This window comes from Phragmites australis, chromosome 24, assembly GCF_958298935.1.
Source record: "Phragmites australis chromosome 24, lpPhrAust1.1, whole genome shotgun sequence".
Classification (NCBI taxonomy): Eukaryota; Viridiplantae; Streptophyta; class Magnoliopsida; order Poales; family Poaceae; genus Phragmites; species Phragmites australis.
Window position 1 is genome coordinate 7861794 of NC_084944.1, and position 19797 is coordinate 7881590.

The 19797-nt window shown below is 46.2% G+C and overlaps 1 protein-coding gene across 5 annotated transcripts; it reads right to left on the reverse strand.

Moving 5' to 3' along the window:
- Nucleotides 1-68: 68 nt before the first annotated feature.
- LOC133907037 (soluble starch synthase 2-1, chloroplastic/amyloplastic-like) lies at nucleotides 69-19573 on the reverse strand. Of its 5 annotated transcripts, none has more exons than XM_062349026.1 (10): nucleotides 19288-19573; nucleotides 19089-19198; nucleotides 13526-13756; nucleotides 10705-11176; nucleotides 8904-8968; nucleotides 7873-7950; nucleotides 5933-6043; nucleotides 5756-5800; nucleotides 5226-5399; nucleotides 69-1492 (listed from the first exon to the last, which is right to left on the reverse strand). In XM_062349026.1, the coding sequence occupies exons 1-10, from the start codon at nucleotides 19454-19456 to the stop codon at nucleotides 536-538; spliced, it is 2412 nt and encodes an 803-aa protein (XP_062205010.1). In that variant the 5' UTR covers nucleotides 19457-19573; the 3' UTR covers nucleotides 69-535. The 5 variants fall into 5 exon arrangements, with proteins under 5 accessions (XP_062205010.1, XP_062205009.1, XP_062205013.1 ...); XM_062349025.1 differs by having other exon boundaries at nucleotides 5756-5818; XM_062349029.1 differs by having other exon boundaries at nucleotides 5756-5818; nucleotides 19298-19431.
- Nucleotides 19574-19797: the final 224 nt, after the last annotated feature.

The following is a 19797-nucleotide window of genomic DNA, read 5'->3' on the forward strand; positions in this document are numbered from 1 at the left end:
TCTCATCTGGACAACTTGGGGAAACACTAATCATCTACAGGATATGCACGAAAAATCAAAGGATCGAGTAATAGTAAAGCATTTTCTCTACTATCTGCTATTCAATAACCTAATTAGAAATACAACAAAACTATTCAGGAAATGAAGCAACATTTTTCTCTGCCATCTACTATTCTGCTGTACTAAAGCATTTAACTGAGCTCACCCAGTAAAACAAATGAACTAGAAGCCACTTCAAAAATGCATGATGCTGCCACTGAATCTTCTCTCTGCCGTTTACCTCTTTCCAGGAAAAATCACTTCCATTGTGTTTGTCTAGGATGCAAGCTCAGAATTTGCCATGTTGGCCGCGATCTAGGATCTGACATGAACATTGTGGTCATCCAGTTTTCACCAAGGTGAAAATTTTGGGATTTGAGGCAAGCAGACAGCTGCGTGACACACCAAGAGATTTAAAGCAGTGACTCATAAGAGAGGAAAGCTTTTCTTTCTCAGTGAACGACAACCATGAACAGTTTCTTTGACTGCTCAGCAGTCACCACTGGTACTTGGCAGCAACAAGAACTTCCTCATAGAGTTTGGCAGCATTGTCCCAACTTAGATCTTGCATCATCCCTCTCCTTTGGATGCCCTCCCAACTGCTCCTGTAATTTCTGTACGTGTTCAAGCAGTGCCCTAGTGCATCGATCATTTTGTTTGCCTCTGCCTTTTCAAAAGTCCAACCAAGTCCAACCTCCTCATAGGGATTATACTGTTCGACCGTGTCTCGGAGACCTCCAACCGCATGAACAACTGGGACAGTCCCATACATCATGGCATATAGCTGGTTCAACCCGCATGGCTCAAACCTTGATGGCATCAATAGTATATCAGCCCCTGCAGTCATACGATGTGCCAGCCTGACAGAAAACCCGACCCAGCCCCTAACCCTGTCATAGTGCTGGCTCTCAAGCCTCCTCAATGTATCTTCAAGGTCTTGCCTTCCGGTACCCAGCATAATTAATTGTACATCTTGGCCAGCAATCCATGGCATAGCTTCTGCTATCAGGTCAACACCTTTCTGATGGTCTAACCGTCCAATAAAAGCAATGACAGGAACATCACCACGAACTGGGAGGCCAAGCTCTTTCTGCAATGCTTCCTTACATTGTGCTTTACCTGTTTGAACGGTTTCTAGAGAATAATTGGTGTATCCATCAGACTGTAGGTGGACATCATGCCAAGGATTCCAATCAGTTGTGTCAATACCATTTACAATACCCTGGAATTTCCAATCGCTTTCATAAATGATACTATGAAGGCCCCAACCACCTTCAGGTGTTTTGACCTCCCATGCATAACCATGGCTAACTGTAAGCAAACGGTCAGCAGCTTTAATACCAGCTGCAAAAATGTTTAGATGATCACCTCCAAATGGGTCATAAAGTTTGAACTGATCCATGCAATGACCTGGCAAATCCAGGTAACCGAAGTCATCTATCGGGCCACGACCCTGGAAAGAGAAATTGAAATTAACTCATCTGAATGGATAGTATATCGAGAGAAGTAATCTGAATAGATAATATAACCAAAATAATCTGAATGGAAAATGTATTATCTGGATGGATAAAATATTTAGAGAATAATAACGTCAACACAAATGCAATGGGATCTCAATATATGAACTACTGTGTAGATCGTTGAGTCAGTATCCAGATATGGGATTATAGTACTACAGAGGGCCCCAAAATAGAACTTGTTTGGAATAATATCTTAATGGCAACAACATGAACCAGCCAATACTTTTGAATTCTTCTGTCAAAACTACATTTTTTCTGGATCCCTAGAAGGTTTGTTGTGCACATTTTTCTGTAGCTGTAACCATATTTCAGTCAAGCATTCTAGTATATTCCATTATTTTTTAGTGAAAAACTGCGAATATGCAAGGCACTACCTATTTCCTAGCATTCCTATCTGAGACCGTGTTAATCTTCATGTCCATTGTTTGCATACTAATATATACCATGATGTTGAATGGGTTATGATGCATCAAGAGGCTCTTAATGATCAACTCATACGGTTTACCTATGTACAAATAAAGTCCACTTAAACATTTCATATGAAGCCCTAGAAGTATGTTACAACACTCATGATGTATTCCCTTGAGGACAAAGGTGCACCATGTGATTGTTTACCTCACTAGATTCATTATGTAGAATGGAATCTAGGGATATCAAGTTTTGCCCATTTACCCGATTGCCCGTGGGTAAATACTGGAGGTGGGTATTGTTAAGGGTATAATAGTTAAGAGTCATCTCCTAGTCTAGGATTTCCCTCCTACACCTCTATATATAGTGTCCATTGGGCCTCATTGTATCCATCCTTCATTTGTCAATCTATACAATTTTATTAACATGGCATCAGAGCCTGGTTAGGGTTAGGTTAGGTTATATCTCGATCTAATCCACCCACGATCCATCCTATTCTCCATCACCCTGTCACCATTAGTTGTTGTTCTTCCGCCGTCCGTGGTCACCCTCCAACTTCTTCATTAACCTGATCCGTCCTTTGTCATGCTTTGGTCCACGTCCAGCAGTTGCAAGATCCATCCATGGTTGCCATGCATCCATCTCCCTTCCCTTTCGATCGGGCACGGAAGCACCTCGCGACCAGATCTACGTGTTTGTGCCCTTCTTCCTTGTCGCCTCTGCGACAGAATCTGGTCACCATCGCGGGCCGTCATCGGTCGCCTTCGTGTCCGCCTGTTGTGGATCCAGCTTGCTGCACCGCTAATTCATCTTCTCCCTCCGGATTCATCTTCTCGTCTGCCCGTCGCGGAGGAGATGGAGGACCTGCGACCCGCCGTCCGCCCGTCGTGGAAGATTCGCACGGTTTGTCCACTTGCTGCAGAGGATCTACGCTCGTCCGCTCTCTTCACCGTCACGATCGCTTTCGCCATTGTGGCCGCACCTGCCTATTCGTTCCCGTCGCGAATCTCCATTGTGTCCGCAAACGCGCCCGCTATCTGTCGCACCCGTCGGATCTCCAGCCATCGTGGTGGCAGATCTCCTGCCGCCCCGTCCCTATCGCGACTGCTGCGGCTGCCCCGTCCCTGTCACAACTATTGCGGCCGCCTCGTCCCCGTCGCGCCGCTAGGCGGCCCTCCTCACGTCGTCATTGACGCTCCTCTGTTGATGCCCCCGCGTGCGCGACCCCAACTTCAGGGAGGATCTGGCGAGATCCGTCTCCACCCTTCGCCTCTTCCGTCCAGCAGCCATCATGGCCCCGCTGTAGTGGTCCCATCGCGCCGCCACGGCTCGTCGCATCTGTCGTCCGCCCATCTTCACACGCCTCCATACCACCAAACATCTGGTCGTCGTGCAACAGCCTTCCGGATCTTCACCAGCTCCCTACCACCGCTGGCCTATCTCGCGTCGATAGTGGAGGAAGAGCGGAGCGACCCGTCCCTCCATGCTGCCAGGAGCACCCCGTCCCTCACCGCTTTCCATTGGCTCTTTGCTGCACATCATCGCCCATCTTCTCCGCTCTTCAACCTCAACTTCAAGGTCGGCTAGGCTCTGCATGAAGGATCTTCCGTTGTGTCTATCCATCCAAATATGCTACTTTTGGTGCCTTGCTTGTTGCTTAGAGGTTGCATGTTGCTGTTGGTGATTCCATCTACTACTGCCCGTTAATTTCAAGGTCTCATATTAGAGTTGTGTCTTCCACCATGTTCAGATTGCATGTTTTTCGTCGTGTCTGTCCATTCAAGTCCACACATATAATCTTCCCGTTCGTCTTAGCCGTGCGTGTACACAAATTCTGTCAGTCGGCCAATTGTTTCTTTTGTTTTGTGGTTAGCTGAGTCCCGTCGATTTAGCTAATCCCATCATCGTTATCGTTGATGCGATCTGGCCTTCTTAGTCCTTTCGTGGCCGTTTTGCTACACATCATGACCAATGGCCCCTTTCATCGTCATCACAATATTGTCTCACTGCTTGTCGTCTTGCAGCAGTGATATCTCTATTCTTCCTTCGGCTTCATTTGTCAATCCATACAATCTTAACAGGTATGTTCTTGTTTTTCTACCCGTGGGCACATTCATGACCAGAAAGTCCCGCCTGACAGGCAAACATGGGAGTTCCACCCTCACTAATGCCCCTCACCCATTCACCCATGTATTACCCTGACATGTGGAGCCAACCCAATATACACAAACCCTAATCCAGTAGGCAACAAAACTCATTGCTCACGCATTGTTCCCCATTTTCCCTCTCTCGACCTTACTACACACACATCCATGAAAGGAGAATACCCACCCTCCTGGCTCCAGCCATTCACTCACCTTGGCGTCTTCATTGGTTGCCTCTACCTGCTGCCTTCCGGCCACTCAATGCTACCCTCTGGGCTCCAGGCCAAAATCAAAGAAGCCATACCGATCAAAGAAGCTCCTACACTTTGAGGCCTCTCGATCAGCGAAGCCCCAGATCAAAGATGCCTGCCATATTCTAGATTTCTTCTTTCCAACCTGAGAGTGCATCAAATGTGTAGTTGTCACAAGGAATGGCAGCTGGTAGGGGCGTTGATACATAATTAGTGCTGTTTGTAGGTTCAGATTTTAGAATAATTTTCCGGGTACTTAATTTTCTAGATCTTGTTGGCCTTCTCTTTGTAACTTCTTGTTCGTAACTTGGATTCTTGTTTAATATGATTCTGGCCACTTCTATTTATTGATACTTTACTATCTGTGCTCATGTAACTGACTAAACTGGGTGCTTTACATCATAGTTGTCATGTGTGCAAATGTAAAACTGTTAAATTTCTTCCTTCTGAATGTGCGCTCTTTTAAGAGAATATTTGACAGTCGAAAGGGCATGCCCACAGGTAAGGGCATGGGCAAAGGTATCCGCCGGTAGTAGATCACAGGCGTGCACATGGGCCAAAATTGCCTGGCAGGTACAGGCATGGGTCACTACTACCTGTGTCATCCCTAGAATGGATTATATAATTTTCCATTAACTACAACAACAACAAAACTTTTTAGTCCCAATCAAGTCGGGCAAGCTAGAGATGAAACCCAACAAGATCCATCAATAAATAGGGGAAAAAAGGTACTAGTAATAGTAATAATTTTCCATTAACTGCTAGAAGGAAAATCCATGTATTAAAAAACATCAAATCAGTAATAAGTCAGGCAAAAAAATATATAGAGCACGAAAGGTAATATTAATGAAAAACAATCTTACCTGATGTGCTATATTGTGTATCACAAGAACAGAACGGGCATATGTCATAAAACCATTGTCGCGGTAGTATGCCTTCAAATAAACAGGAAGCAGTGCAGTATGCCAATCATTTGCAATGAACACAAGATTTCCATCACCATAGCAGAAACCACCACATGGAACGTACCATTGAACCTAAAACGATGTTTGCTATAAGCATATTGCAGAAGACAATGATAGAGAAATAACAAGGTTAAATAAAGGCCAGCTATGTAAGCAATAATTCAACTGAAAAAAATCTGTATCTCTAAAAAGGGCATTCAGACAGGTCAAATGATAAAGGTAACATATCTTGTTTTAGACATAAAAAATTGGATACATCTGAAGGGCTAGTGAAAAGATAAATTAAATCAGAAAGAGGACGATCAACTTATAAACTCCCAAGTACCAACTATATAGTTCCTATTCTATTGCAGCAGACTGTTGACTGTGGAACTAGACATCTTAGATGTTGATTTGGAATTATAAATGTAATAACTAAGAGAGATTACCTCTACAGCCGCTTTGCACAACAAAACCATTCGTTTCAATATATCCTGCAGATAAAAGTTAATCTGCTTAGTGTTAATAATAATAAACAACCCAAAAAGGCAAGAAACTGACTGCTAGATAATATAAATCTCATCTCAGCTTTTCGTATCAGCAAATGAAGATAGTTAATTACTTACTGTGCGGTTTCCACCATAAATTTCACTCTCAACATGGTCGAAGATCGGATTGTCAATGAAAACAAAATCCACACCATCTATGTATGCATGATAATACTTGACCTCCATATCCTGTCCAAACAAAGCATTTTCTCAAGAGCTATAGCTCATATGTTGGGCCAATATAACATACAACAACAACAACAACAAAATCTTTGTCCCAAGCAAGTTGAGGTAGGCTAGAGATGAAACCCACAAGATCCAAGTAAAAAGATGATAAGAAAACAATAATGATAATAAAGGTACTAGTAATAGTAAAAAATAAAAATAATAACGATACAAGGAGACTGAAGCATGAGTTATGGTTCTGATACATGCATTGCTAACTTCTGTTGTATATTCTCTAGAAATTTTTAATGTGATAATTGCTTCTCTGGGCTGAATTTCATTAGCAGTTGGGCCTTCTTATTGATTTGGGCTCAGGCCCTTGTCTGGTGTGCCCTAAGGGGTGCCGGCTGACAGGGTGAAGCAAAGTAGAAAAATCCCCTTCAAGGGAGAGGGCATGGCGGCGGCAGCAACTACCTCTCCGGGCATCTCGCAGCTCAGGGCTGAGCTGGGCGTCGACCAAGCGTGTGCTGGCCGTTTGATGCACATGGAGCAGCCCGATGGGAAGGTGAGCACGTAGGGTTCAGAGGGCATGGCCCCTCTGCGCCGTGAGGGTGCTGCTGGCCTTCCCTTTTTTCTACTCCAGCTGTGAGTTGATTCGGTACAGAGAAAAACTTGGGCATCTCACATTTTCTCATTCCCCTCTCTTCCCTCTGTGATTTGAGCTTTGGCGGTTTGGAGCTCGGGCTCCAACTGTGATTCGGCCGGAGCTCTTGCGGCACTGGGAAGGTGACTTGTTGGTAGCCGGAGCTGCGCTGCCGAGGCTCGCCCGCACTGCAGTGGCCGTGCGGTCGAGGTATTGTATCTCCGTCATCCCTCCCTCCGACGGCAACGGCGGGTGGTTGGATTTCTGGGACTGCGGCAACTGAGCCGTGCCTTGCCTCACTCACCAGCTCGTTCCAACATATCTCACTGTGAGCTTTTCTTCTCCCTCTGATCTGAACTGTTGGATGCCTGGTATACTTGCTCAGTGATGATTAATTTCATTGAAATTGAACTAGGATGTTGAGTACAATAGATACAACCTTGGTTCTCTGTTTGCAATTGGCATAGGCAGTGATAGGATTTTCAGTTTGCTTATGTGAACATTGATCTCCTGTTAGCCGATTCTGATTTAAGTTGTCTGTCACTGCCTATTTGCTTGTACACCTGGACTTGAGTGGTAACTGTCTCTGTGTTCAGCACGTTTGTGAAGATTGCTTTGCAATTTGTTGCTTGGAGCTGCTTGTGTACTCCATTCTGTCACTTGCGCAGGGAGGTGCTAGTGTTCTGAACTTCTGTCTTGTCAGAACAGAGAGTTGCCTAAGTGCTGAATTCTGGTTTTCAGTTATAATACTTTTTGTAATTCTGTCTAGGAGTTTGTAGAATTCAGAGAATTGCATATCAAGATTGTTATCTAGGTGTGATCTCATATTCTAGTTTAATTTGTGATATGGTTAATAGGTCAGTGTGGGAGCAGATCTTTAATGATCTGAAGCCAGCTGACAAGAATCCTCTGAGAGCCATTTTAATACCACATCAAGTTCAGTTCAGTTTTGAATACATGATTAATATTTTCTGTGCTCATGGTATGACAGTCATATCTCTCATATTCATGTATTTGTCATGTGTTTCCTTTTGCTTGTGTTATTTGTTTATTGGAATATGTATATATATGCTCATTATATCGCACATATTACAACAACTTCCACACATTTCTATCCGTGGATAGTTCTTTGGGGATATTTCATTCCTTTAAGTCTCTCTTTATAGGCTCCTCCCATATAGGCCAATATAACATAACAGAGGAAAAATACCTGCCCTGCAACTTGGTACCTCCTTGGTTCTCCTATCTCTTGTGGTTCTGCATAGTCACCATATTTTGGAACTACTACCTGCAAAAATATAAGAAACAATGATATATTTAGTATTCAATTACTTCCGCAAATGTGGCCATTGAAAATTTAGTTTATATTGTGAACTAAAGACTCAGAAACATAACCTATTATCCCATACTACCTAAGAAATGCTCGTATCATGCCTTTCTCAATTTCAGCTATCGCACACTTATTTCCCAAATGAAGAGTGCTTGAGTTCTCTCAAAATAAGGGCACGAGTTTGCTTTGGAATGTACTACATGAGTTATTTCCATACCAGGCACTAATCAAGATTTACATTGCATATTCTCTTTTGAGACAATTTACTATGATCCCTATTTGCATTGCAGTGACTTTTCAAAAGCACTTCTTTCTACTCTTGGATATAACAGTTAAGTGAAAGTATCTTTTTACAGGGTCAATACAGCGAAAAGTTAATAGAATTAGTTAGAGACTCCCGTAACTAACTAGGTTGCACAGTGCAGGCAGCAGAGTACAACAGCCGCGAACTGGCCCTATACTGAAGGGCCAGAACATGCAGGTCACTTGAGCTGCAGTCATTTTCCAAAAAGTTGTGCTGTGCACCTAGCTGAAATATTCCAGTCCAATAGCATATGAGTTATGCTGAACATATCTTTAATACATCTTAGTCTTTTGTAGAGACCCACCCTATATCAGGAGGCTATAGAGCAAATAACTGCCACAAGTGGTTACTTATGATTTACCCATTCACTCAGGTTTTATAGTGGCCACATATGTCATGGTACCCGCAAGCTCTATTGTCAGTCCCATTCAATTGAACTATGTAACCTTACAATTTTACGGTCACCTACTGGATGAATAAGTGATTTTATGGAGTTTACTGCCATATGTTTATCTCCCATGTTGACTTGCAGCACTTCCAACTATTAGGAACTTAGTTAAATCGCTATCCAAAAACACTGAGATAAGATAGCCCATAGAAAGCACACCATGACACGATGACCTCTCCTGGCCAAAGCCTTGGGCAAAGCTCCAGCAACATCTCCGAGCCCACCTGCAGGAAATTAGAACAAGGCTATTATGCCCTGAGTAAGCAAGGGATGAAAATGATGTGCATTCGGGGTAAAAATAATGTGTACAATAAAAATAACAACCAACTCATGATATCTATAATTTGGTGGATCATGGTTGACAAGTTATACATCACTAAAATCAGTGGGCACTAGGGGGTCACTAAACCCACACCCTTTTGCAAAAAAAAAGGTTCTTTACTTGTAGATATTTACATTAAAACATCAGGGACAAGATGACGTCATTAAAGTAGACAGGTACAGCAACAGCAAAGCCTTTAGTTCCAAGCACATTAAGTAGACAAATATTAAAAGATCAGTCAGTTCAGTTGTATTCGACCCCACAAGTCAGAACATAGATTCTGCAACCCGCTGACAAGCAATCCCACCTTTCTTAAACTGAATAGATCACCCAAATTTTTCAGTGGAACGTGCAAAGTGCAATCATCCCTGACACATCAAATGCAAGATTCAATCATGAAATGGCAATGATGTAAACCATTTAACTTGTGATTCACTTCTGAATTTTGAACGATAGCAGCAGTAAGCATGCATAAGCACTCAGCAGCGGAAGTACGTGACCTAGTTATGGCCCGGGATGGAACATAACTCAAGAATGAGGCAATACTAGGAGTGTAATGGTTTTCCATAACGTGTTTTATAACATACTACATTTGGGTTCGTAAACTAATACCCCTTCCGTCACTAAATATAGGTTGCATGGGATCCATGTGGGCACAATTTTGAAACATTGACCTCTAACATGTGTAAGATTATATAGGTTGGCCACATGAAAGTGATGCTATTTCTCGGAAATATACTTTTTCATGATGTTTTTTTACCAGCATATGTTCCTTAAAACAATTGTAAAAGGCATGCATTAGAATTCAGAACTGTAAAAATTTCAAAACGACTTATATTAAACGACAGAGAGGGTAGCAAACCTCCTTTGTAAACTCATAGCACCAAATTTTACTAGGTTTTCACTAATTCATACTGCAAGTGGTGCAAAAATACAAACAAAATGGATATTGGGTGCTAAATTTACAGAAAGTTAAAATCATACATAGTAGGGTCAGCTCTGACAACTTGTTGGTGTACATGCATCAAGTTGTGGATAAATAATTCAACATGCAATAGATATTGTGTATGAAAAATAAGCAATGCCTTTGTATTGAAGTGCTGGCAATATGGGTATCACACTTTATAGGCTGCGCAAAGATCCAACGTGTAAGTTGTAGCATGTGTTGCTTCTTCAAGCTAACTCAATAAGCCAAATGTGAAGGAAAATTTCTTGAGAAAATTAGCAGAAACAGGCAAAAGGTGCCTAGTTCCGTCTGGTCAGTAGAAGATTATAGATGGATTCCACTGCCCTACTAGTCTAGCCTAAGCTAGAGAAGGAAGGGCAATTGTGCCATTTTGATAAATGTGATATTCCTTGAGATCGTTATTTTCCCAAATTGCCAACCTTTGAGAAGTTATTCAGCAGCTAAGGTTCATTGCCATGTTATTTATTTTTATTTTGACTAATTGCAACATTATTGACCTAATTATCCCTTTTAAAAAGTGTCAGCTTGTGAGGCTGTACTGCACTTTCTTTTCTTAGCTATCACTACAGTTCTGTGTCAATGAGATGTATCAAAACACACGCGCGAGGAATCCAAACCACCCCCCACCCCCCCCCCCCACCCCCCCAAAAAAAAAATCATTTGGTTCTTGCCTGTTTTGGACCAAGGTGCACACTCTGCAGCTACCAATATGACATTCATAACATCGACGCCGCCTGAAGCAGATGAATTGTTATTTGCTCCCTCATTAACTGGCTGCTCCTTTTCGCTGTGAGCATCTTCTGGTTCATATACACTGTGAGCAGCTCTAGGAAAACTGTCATACTGATACTGATAATGCTCATAGTTGACCTCGCCAAATGATTCACTGAATTCAGCATCATCGCCATCTAAACTTTCATAGTATTCATTCTGATCATAGATGGATTCTCCATAAACTGTGTCAAATTTAGATTGCTGAGCATGCCTATCAAGGAAAGTCTGACGGCCATAGCCAATCTCTTCACCCTCTGAAACTGCATTCAGGTGTGTAAAGGTACTATCACTCTGACCACTGAGTGGCTCTTGCTCATTATGAATGGAACTGTCCGCTATAGCGGAGATGAGCTTCTTCTTTTCCGATATCTGAATAAGTTACCCACATATCATAATTCAAACCATCATAGCTCAATAAGCAATACAACTGAAGCATAAGCTGCACCATTCCAAATAGTAATCCAGTAAAATGCATAAATTGTAAAGGTGAATTGCATATTGTTCCAGCAAACATATTTCAAAATAAACAACTAATTCAATAGGAATAACTAATGGGCCAACATGGCAAAGGAATTGCAGTGTAAGTCCATTCCAAAATTGTTTGAGCGTAATCAATATGTATTAAGAAACTTGCAAGATTTGGGCAACAACATATTAAAAGGGGAGCCCTCTGCACTAGACCCTCATCAATATTTATTTGCTTCTATGTAAGGGGGGCACAAAGCACACCATTGGTAACAGAGCCCCCATTACCAACAACACCACCTTGTTCCTCAGAATAGAAACCTCAAACCTGTGCACAAACCTTTTACCGGCATAAACACACAACGCAAATGTGCTGAGGCTTAAAATGTGATGTAGAACATGAAAAGGTTATTAGTTCAAAACTGCAAGGTCTAATAGTCTGACACAGCTTGGATGTCTATCATTCTTCTGTAAAAACGAGAAGCCTCATAGTTGACCCGATGGCTACTGGCTAACAGGAAACCACCCTTAAATAATTTGGGTCCGTATTTGTCGGTGAATCAGGAACCAGGGGTCCCCGAATCCCGAGGCCAGGTCAGCAATCCGCTACGTGGCGCCATCCTGCGGGGTCACCTGCAAGGTAAAAAAGACTAAGTCCCGGGAGAGGACGCTCGGGGCCCGAGTACCCGGGTTCCCCGATGATCTGCGAAGATTAAAGTTCCGGGAAGAAAGTGCTCGGGGAGGTAAACGGTGACCCCCGAGCACACAAGTCCCCCGACGACCAGGAGAACCAAGTACCGGAAGGGGTTTGCCTGGGGCCGCGAGCAATGGCCTCCCGGGCACCCGAGTACCCCGAGGACCCACTGAAGGAAGTTCCGGGAGAGAGTGCTCGGGACTGCGAGCCGCGGCCCCCGAGCACTCGGTTCCCCGAGGATCCGTACAAGCATGCTCGGGAGAGAGTGCTCGGGGAGGTGAACAGTGGCCCCCGAGCACTCAGTTCCCCCAGGACCAAGGAAGGGGGTTCTCGGGAGAGAATGCTCGGGGAGGTGATCCCCGAGCACTCGGTTCCCCGACGAGCCAGGAAGCCCCTCCGTCAGTGGCCCCCACAGGGGTCCAGCGATGAGGTGTCAGCCGGTGAAAGGCCTGAGGCCGCATTTAAGAGCGCGTGTGGCCTGTCACCTCCAACTGCTCCCGTCACGCTTGGTGTCAGTTCCTGCCATATTCTGGCAAAAGGGCGTGGGGACATTAAATGCACGGGTCCCATCCCGTGCCATCCGGCGCGCCTTGGGATAACGTCGCAAGGCCCGAGGCGTTCCATCTGCCGCGCTGCTATGGCAGGCGAACAAGACAGAGCGGGCACGCCGGGCCGCTCTGTGGCTGCCCGGTGGGCCCCCTCCAAGGCGCTTGTTGCCAGCGCCATCATGACGACTGATGACCTGGCGCGGGGCACGTTTTCAACTCCCGTCACTTCGCACAGAGGCTATGATGACGTCCTTTCCATTTATGGTGCCTTGGAACTCGTGCCCTCCCATTCGGGGCACGCTACTGCCGGCGGGTATTTAAAGCGGCCGGCAGCACGGACAAAGACAAGTTGAAGCACTCAAACTGAAAAAGCCCAGCAAGCTCTGCACGGTTGAAGAAGTTAAGGAAGTAGAGAAGATCGAGAAGTCCAAGAGCACCCAAAGCTAACAGATACACACAGATCGAAGAACACCTTCGTACGAGCATAGAAACCGAAGAACAAGGAGCCCCAGGCTCTAGGATAGACAGACATTCTTGTAACTAGCACATTCCTGAGAGACATTCTCAGGACATTTATAGCATCCACACAGGAGTAGGGTGTTATGCCTCCGTGCGGCCCGAACCTGTCTAAACCCCAGTGCATTTACTTCGCTCCGCACTAGATCATTCCACCCCGTCAGCCATCGCATTCATATCCATTTATTTCTCCAGCAAACTTTTTCAGGATCATCCCCCAGCCGAATCTTTAAAAAGTGGTCACTCAGGATCCCGACGACAGGAATTAACCCTCCGACAGTACCCATACCTAAAACCATCTATATAAAAAGGGAGAATACAGCCCACAGGCCATGTGATGCATTAGACTTTTCGATTGACAAAATGTATATTACAACTTTGTACTTTCAGTCGTTATCAGCGCGACAAGACTGAGATTCAAACAAACACGTATCCTCGAAAACTATATGCATCGAGCATGCATTTGATTCCAGGAACAAAGCACGGAAACCATACCTGCTTGAGTATACTCCTGTGCCTTGCCAGCACTTCTTTGCTCTTCCGGATGGTGGCACGAAGCGCCTCATTGGTGATACGAGCTACATCCTCGTCGTCGTCATCCTGACCGACTTGACCCGCAGCGTCGGCACCCACCCCAGCGGCGCTTATACCCCTGGCCGACCCCCTGTGGATCGATCCCATGAGCACCACGGGCCACCCAGAACCAACATTCACGCAGAACCTCACCTTGAAACACAAAAGGAGTCACCATATCAGCGCATTCGCATCAAAACAACACGGAGACATATGCACCCAAGAGTTCACTCAAAATCCGCTATGCGCCGCTGATTTGCCACCACACCAAGTCCGAAGTCCCCACACAGCGAACAGATTCACCCAGGCCGCGGCGCGGGGGCGCCGGTTGGGAGGCTGGGAGCGACTTCGCTGCTGACTCGAGAGACCAGATCACTGAACCGCCGCGCATTTCAAGCGAAGCAGAAAGCCGATTCCGGGGGGGAGGCTCACCGGGCGGGTCGCCGGCCTGCTGCGACGGCGGGAGGCGCGAGCCACCGGGCGGAGGAGGGCGACGCCCCTGCGCCGGCAGCGGCAGCAGGAGGCCGCCGCGGTCCCCGGCGCCGCGGCGGGAGGCGGGGCGAGGAGGGAGGAGGGGGCGGCCGCCATTGGAGGGCGCGCGCTCGGTCGGTCGCTTCCTTTCGCTCCACTGCTACTATAGCACTAGACACTAGTGTGCTGCTGCCACTGCCGCTGCTGATCCGGAAGTCTGGGCGTGAGGTGGGCGGGCGGGGGACGCGGAGGAAGGAGAAGGCGGCCGTCGCCCCCTCACCCTTTTTCTGGAGCGTCTTTTTCTTCCGTGTGGCAGGTGCTGAGGCCGAGGTGGAAGACAACCGCCACCGTGTGGCCTGCGTCCTCCCCTTTTCCGCGAGCCATTTCGATTCGCTTTCTTAGACTATGCTGTGGACGGGAACTACTCACACTTTCCAAAGCAAACACGAGTGGCGATTATACATGTATAATCATCTTATCTTAGGACGCATAATTCTTGGGTTGTTATCGTTTTTTAAAAACTTCTAGTTCAACACGTGTATATACGTTTACACCCATACCATATAAACACACTTAAATAATATTTTTTAAAGATCGAAGATACGAAATTTGAATATCGACAAAATCAATATATATATATAATCACATACTAATTAAGAAAATTTTACAGTAGTAAGATATACAAGAAACACTTCTGAGTTTTGATCAAGGTAGGAATATACTTACCTTCGCTGACCATTCATGTCGGTCCGGCACGGACTTGGCTAGGCACGGCCCGATAGGCTCAGATACTGTAACAGGCCGTGCTGTGCAGCGTCTTTGGCCCACGGCATGGCCCATGAAGCACAGTATCGTGCCGAGCTAATTCGGGCACGATTACGGCACAACGGGCCATGCCGGGTCGCTGGGCGGTGGGGCCGAGCGACGGGGCGGGGCGATGAGGCAGCGCAAGGGCGGGCAGCAAGGAGAGGCGGGGCCGGTGAGCGACCGAGACGAGGCAGCGCGGGGGCGGGCGGCGGGGGCGGAGGTGAGCGGCGCGACGAGCCGGTGTGGGGCGAGGCGGCGCAGGTGCGGGCAGCCGATGCGGGGCGGGGTGGGACATGCCCGTGCCTGGGTCGTGCCCGTGCTGGCCCACCTAAACCAGGTCGTGTCATGCCAAGGTGTCAGCCCAGGTTCGACCTGGCTAACCGTGTCATGCCGGCCTGACCCATCTACCCTCGTGCCTGGATCGTGTCTATAGTACCGTGCCTCGGACCGGCCTAATTGGGCATCTTTACCCTCCCCCCAAATTGAGCGAAGCTTACAAGGCCGGTGACCTCCGGTACAAGTCGCCCTGCTGCTCGACCACCTCCAAGGTCGTCTCCGCCCCGCCCAAGTGTGCGTCGCCGCTATCGCCACTCTAGGAGTTCATCTGATGAGTTGCGACGGATGAGTGCCGTCATGGAGAAGGTGGCCAAGATCTTTGACGAGTACCTACAGACCATCATGCTCGACCATGACTTCCCTGTCGGCAAGTTCGTTGCCAGACATCTACGCAGCGGGTTCGTGCGGGGCAGTGTGTGCGGCGAGGTCCACGGCGGTGAGCAGCGTGGTGGCCGAGACAGGACCGCCGAGACGGGGCCTCTCTCCGTCGCCTTCCCTGTGGTAAGCTCCTCACTTCACCTACAGGCTTTCAGGTGTTTCAGCCATTCGCATATGTGAGATGTTCAATCTACTAAACGATCTCCTCTTCTCCCTTGGTGTTTCTGTATGGCATGAGGTCATGGGAGGCAACCTCAGGCCATCAGCTATGAAGCAACCACTTAGCTTGCAATTTTTCGTTGTGTAGATTCGTGCTGCATTGTGCTTGATCTGTACATCTCTGCCTTGTTCCTTTCGGGTGTGCCTTCTCCGAGCAGAGTGCTCTCCCACGGGCGCAGTACAAGAAGGCGTGTCTGACCTTCTGCCGCCACGCCGAGACAGGACCACCAAGAGGGAATGTTTTTTTGCAGGACGGAACAAGACCAAGCAGCGGCGGCGGAGCACGCCGGCACGCGGTGGCAGCAGCTAAGTCGGTTTGATTTCGAGCCGACTCATTTATTTATTTTTTATTTTTAAAAAATATTAATATTTCTATGGACAACAGTTAACAGTAATAGTAATTCAACTATCACTGTTGGTTATCTACTATCGATTCTAATAGTTTAGAATAAACAGTAAATTGTTATTCTATAATAGTGGTTTAGTAAAGTTTCGGTTTAAGAAATCTTAGAGTTATGTGTTTCTAACTTTAAAAATTTGTAAGCATAAAGGTGGAGATATGGATACACTAAATTATTTAGATAAACAATCTTATTTTTATTTTAGATTAAAATAAAACTTAAATCATTTTATTTTAACTTACAAATTCAAAATACGATTGAAGCTGAAAGATATGACACGGCTAAATCATCCGTGTCTTAGGTTATCTCCAACGAACACTCTAAAAATTTATTCCTTATAATACTATTACAGCATCATTTAACATTATTATAGTATCTCCTATTTTTTACATCTCTAACAGCTACTTATTTTTTTATCTTTTATTACTCTTATACTCCTCTGAGTCTACATGTCAGGTCTCTATAAACAGTGATAAGAGGAGGAGAGAGGTAACTCAAAAATAGAGGCAAAAATCCAAAATTAGACAATATACGTGACCGTATTTACCGAAATAGACAACATGTTAGCGTATTTACAATTTTAGCATCTGTATTCGGCACACCGTGTGTCGAATATGGCACTGTAGCTCATATTCGGCACACAGTGTGCCGAAAATGGCACTGTAGCACAATTTTCGGCACTCCGTGTGCGGAAAATGGACTGTAGCACAGTATTTCGGTATACGGTGTGCCGAAAATGGACTGTAGCACAGTATTTCGGCACACGGTGTGCCGAAATACTGTGCTACAGTACATTTTCGGCCCACCATACTCCGAAAATGAACAGTACCGTGCGTGAACAGTAACAACAGTGCGTTTGAATTTCGTTTTTCCTCTTTTTCAAAACGGTGGTCTTCTGTTACTCCAAAAATGTTAAAACTTTTTTTACATATTCCATAATCCATGTGCAACCCATTTTAATTGGATTCACCGAAAAATCCTTTGTATATTTAAAACTAAAATTATTCAAAAAAGACTACTTTTATAACTTGTAATAATTTTTAGTGTCTCAAATAAACTCCCAAAAATCTAGAAAAATTCACTAATATTCTTATTATGTGATGATCTAATTTCTAAAATTATTTTCAGCTCTAGTTTATATGATGAAAAAATGAGTTACTTTGTAATGCTTTATTTACATGAAATGATAAAAATACATATAAATGAAGCATTACAAAAGAACTCACTTTTTCATCATATAAAATAGGGCTAAAAATAATTTTGGAAATTAGTCCATCACATAATAAGAATATTAGTAAATTTTTCTAAATTTTTGGGAATTTATTTGAGACACTAAAAATTATTACAAGTTATAAAAGTAGTATTTTTTGAAGAATTTTAGTTTTGAATATACAAAGGATTTTTCGGTGAATCCAACTAAAATGGGTTGCACATAGATTATGGAATATGTAAAAAAGTTTTAACATTTTTGGAGTAACAGAAGACCACCGTTTTGAAAAAGAGGAAAAGCGAAATTCAAACGCACTGCTGTTACTGTTCACGCGCGGTACTGTTCATTTTCGGAGTGTGGTGTGCCGAAAATGGACTGTAGCACCTTATTTCGGCACACGGTGTGCCAAAATACGGTGCTACAGTCCATATTCGGCACACCGTGTGCCGAAATACTGTGCTACAGTTCATTTTCGGCACACGGTGTGCCGAAAATTGTGCTACAGTGTCATTTTCGGCACACCGTGTGCCGAATATGAGCTACAGTGCCATATTCGACACACGGTGTGCCGAATACGGATGCTAAAATTGTAAATACGCTAACATGTTGTCTATTTCGATAAATACGGTCGCGTATATTGTCTAATTTTGGATTTCGTCTAAAAATAGAGTATCATCCCTCAAATATGGAGTAAGTAGCATCACTGTACTACTACATGTGGTAGCTGCTGAAGCAGCTATGATCCTCTTTTCTGTCGGTACATTTTGAGATCAGCTGGAGTTGGCCTTAGGGCAGGGCAACCCCCTGTTTCGAGCAGTCACGTCTTGCTGCATCTTTCGAAATATTTCAGTTTCTTTATTTTAGGAAAACATTTGTCAATTTATATACACAGGTGAATTTAAAAAATGACTAGACAGGGGGAAATGCTCTCTCCCAATACCAGTAGTAGGGATCCGAATATCCGATGATCAACACCCACGGAAATGAATGCGGCAACTTTAGTCAGACGGAGGTTCGCTGCTCACGTACTAGTAGGATTTTGATCCCTCGATCCATCGATCAAGCATCAACAGGGCGAAACACAATTCTGCAAAGAGCAGACACGGTCGACAGAACGACGAACTGAACAAGTAGCAGATGGAGCACTACACGACACTCCACTGTCCCCTCCCCCCTTCTTTGCAGGACCAGCGATCAGCTGCTCGTCGTCCGGTGGGCACGGTCGTCGTCGCCGCCGCCACCGCAAGGAGGCTTGACCACCATGATCGGGCAGCTCGCGTGGTGGATGCAGTAATCGCTCACGCTCCCCAGGAACGCCCTGCGAACACAAATAAGCGACCGTACGTGCTCCTGTACTTCAGTACTTGTGTGGATAAAAGCGACACGTTCACTGTGTAGTGTAGACACCGACACGCACCTTTTGATGGCGCCGAGGCCGCGGCTGCCAACGACGAGCAGCCCAGCGCCCATGTCCGCGGCGGCGCGGCACAGCGCCTCCCTCGGCTCCCCCTCCACCACCACCCCCTCCGCGCTCACCTGCACACGATGCAAAAATGCAGCCACGGCTGGTGCTCCATCACCTCTCCCGCGCAAAAAAAAAGGTGCAGGGCATGGCCAACGCTTGCTGAACTCGTGCTTAGAAGTAGTAATAATTGTCGATTACCCGTCGTTGTTGGCAGATCCGCTTGGCCCTGTCGAGCAGGTTGCGCGCGTTCTCCACCTGCGCCGCCCGCACCGACTCCATCATCGACGGCGCGCCGTACACCGCCGACCCTGCGCCGCCGCACGGACAAGTTTAGACGCACACGTCAAAGAAACACGAACACAGTTATGCCGCGTGGCGAGCTGATCAGCTCGATCACCTGGCCCGACCGGGTACATGATGTGCCGGAGCGGCTCCTGGGCGTGGACCAGCACCAGCGCGGGCCGAGGCTGCTCCTGCTGACCGGCTGCCGGGAAGAGGTGGTCGAGCACCCAGGCCAGAGCGTGGCGGCTGCCGTCGCTGTCGTCCACCGCCACCAACACCTTCATCGTTCCGGCTCCCCCGGTCGGTCACTTCCTTTTACTGGGCCAATGCTTTTCGCCTAGCCTGGCTGGTTCGGAAGATTTCCGGCCGCCGTCGGCGCGCTTTATAGTGTGCCTGGCCTGTGAAGTGGATGGAGCTGCGCGTGGTGGAGGTGGATGGGTTTGGATGAGAACGGAGGGGGCCGGGGACGGGGACGTGTGCGCGCGTGGCGGCCATGCAGGGGCGAACCGCCCCGGTTTCGCGAGCGCCGAGACGCCACGGCACGCGGTTTTGCCTGCGCCTCGCACGACCTCAACTCCAATACGCAGCTGACAGCGGCACTGCCGTACTGGCACTGTGTCCTGTT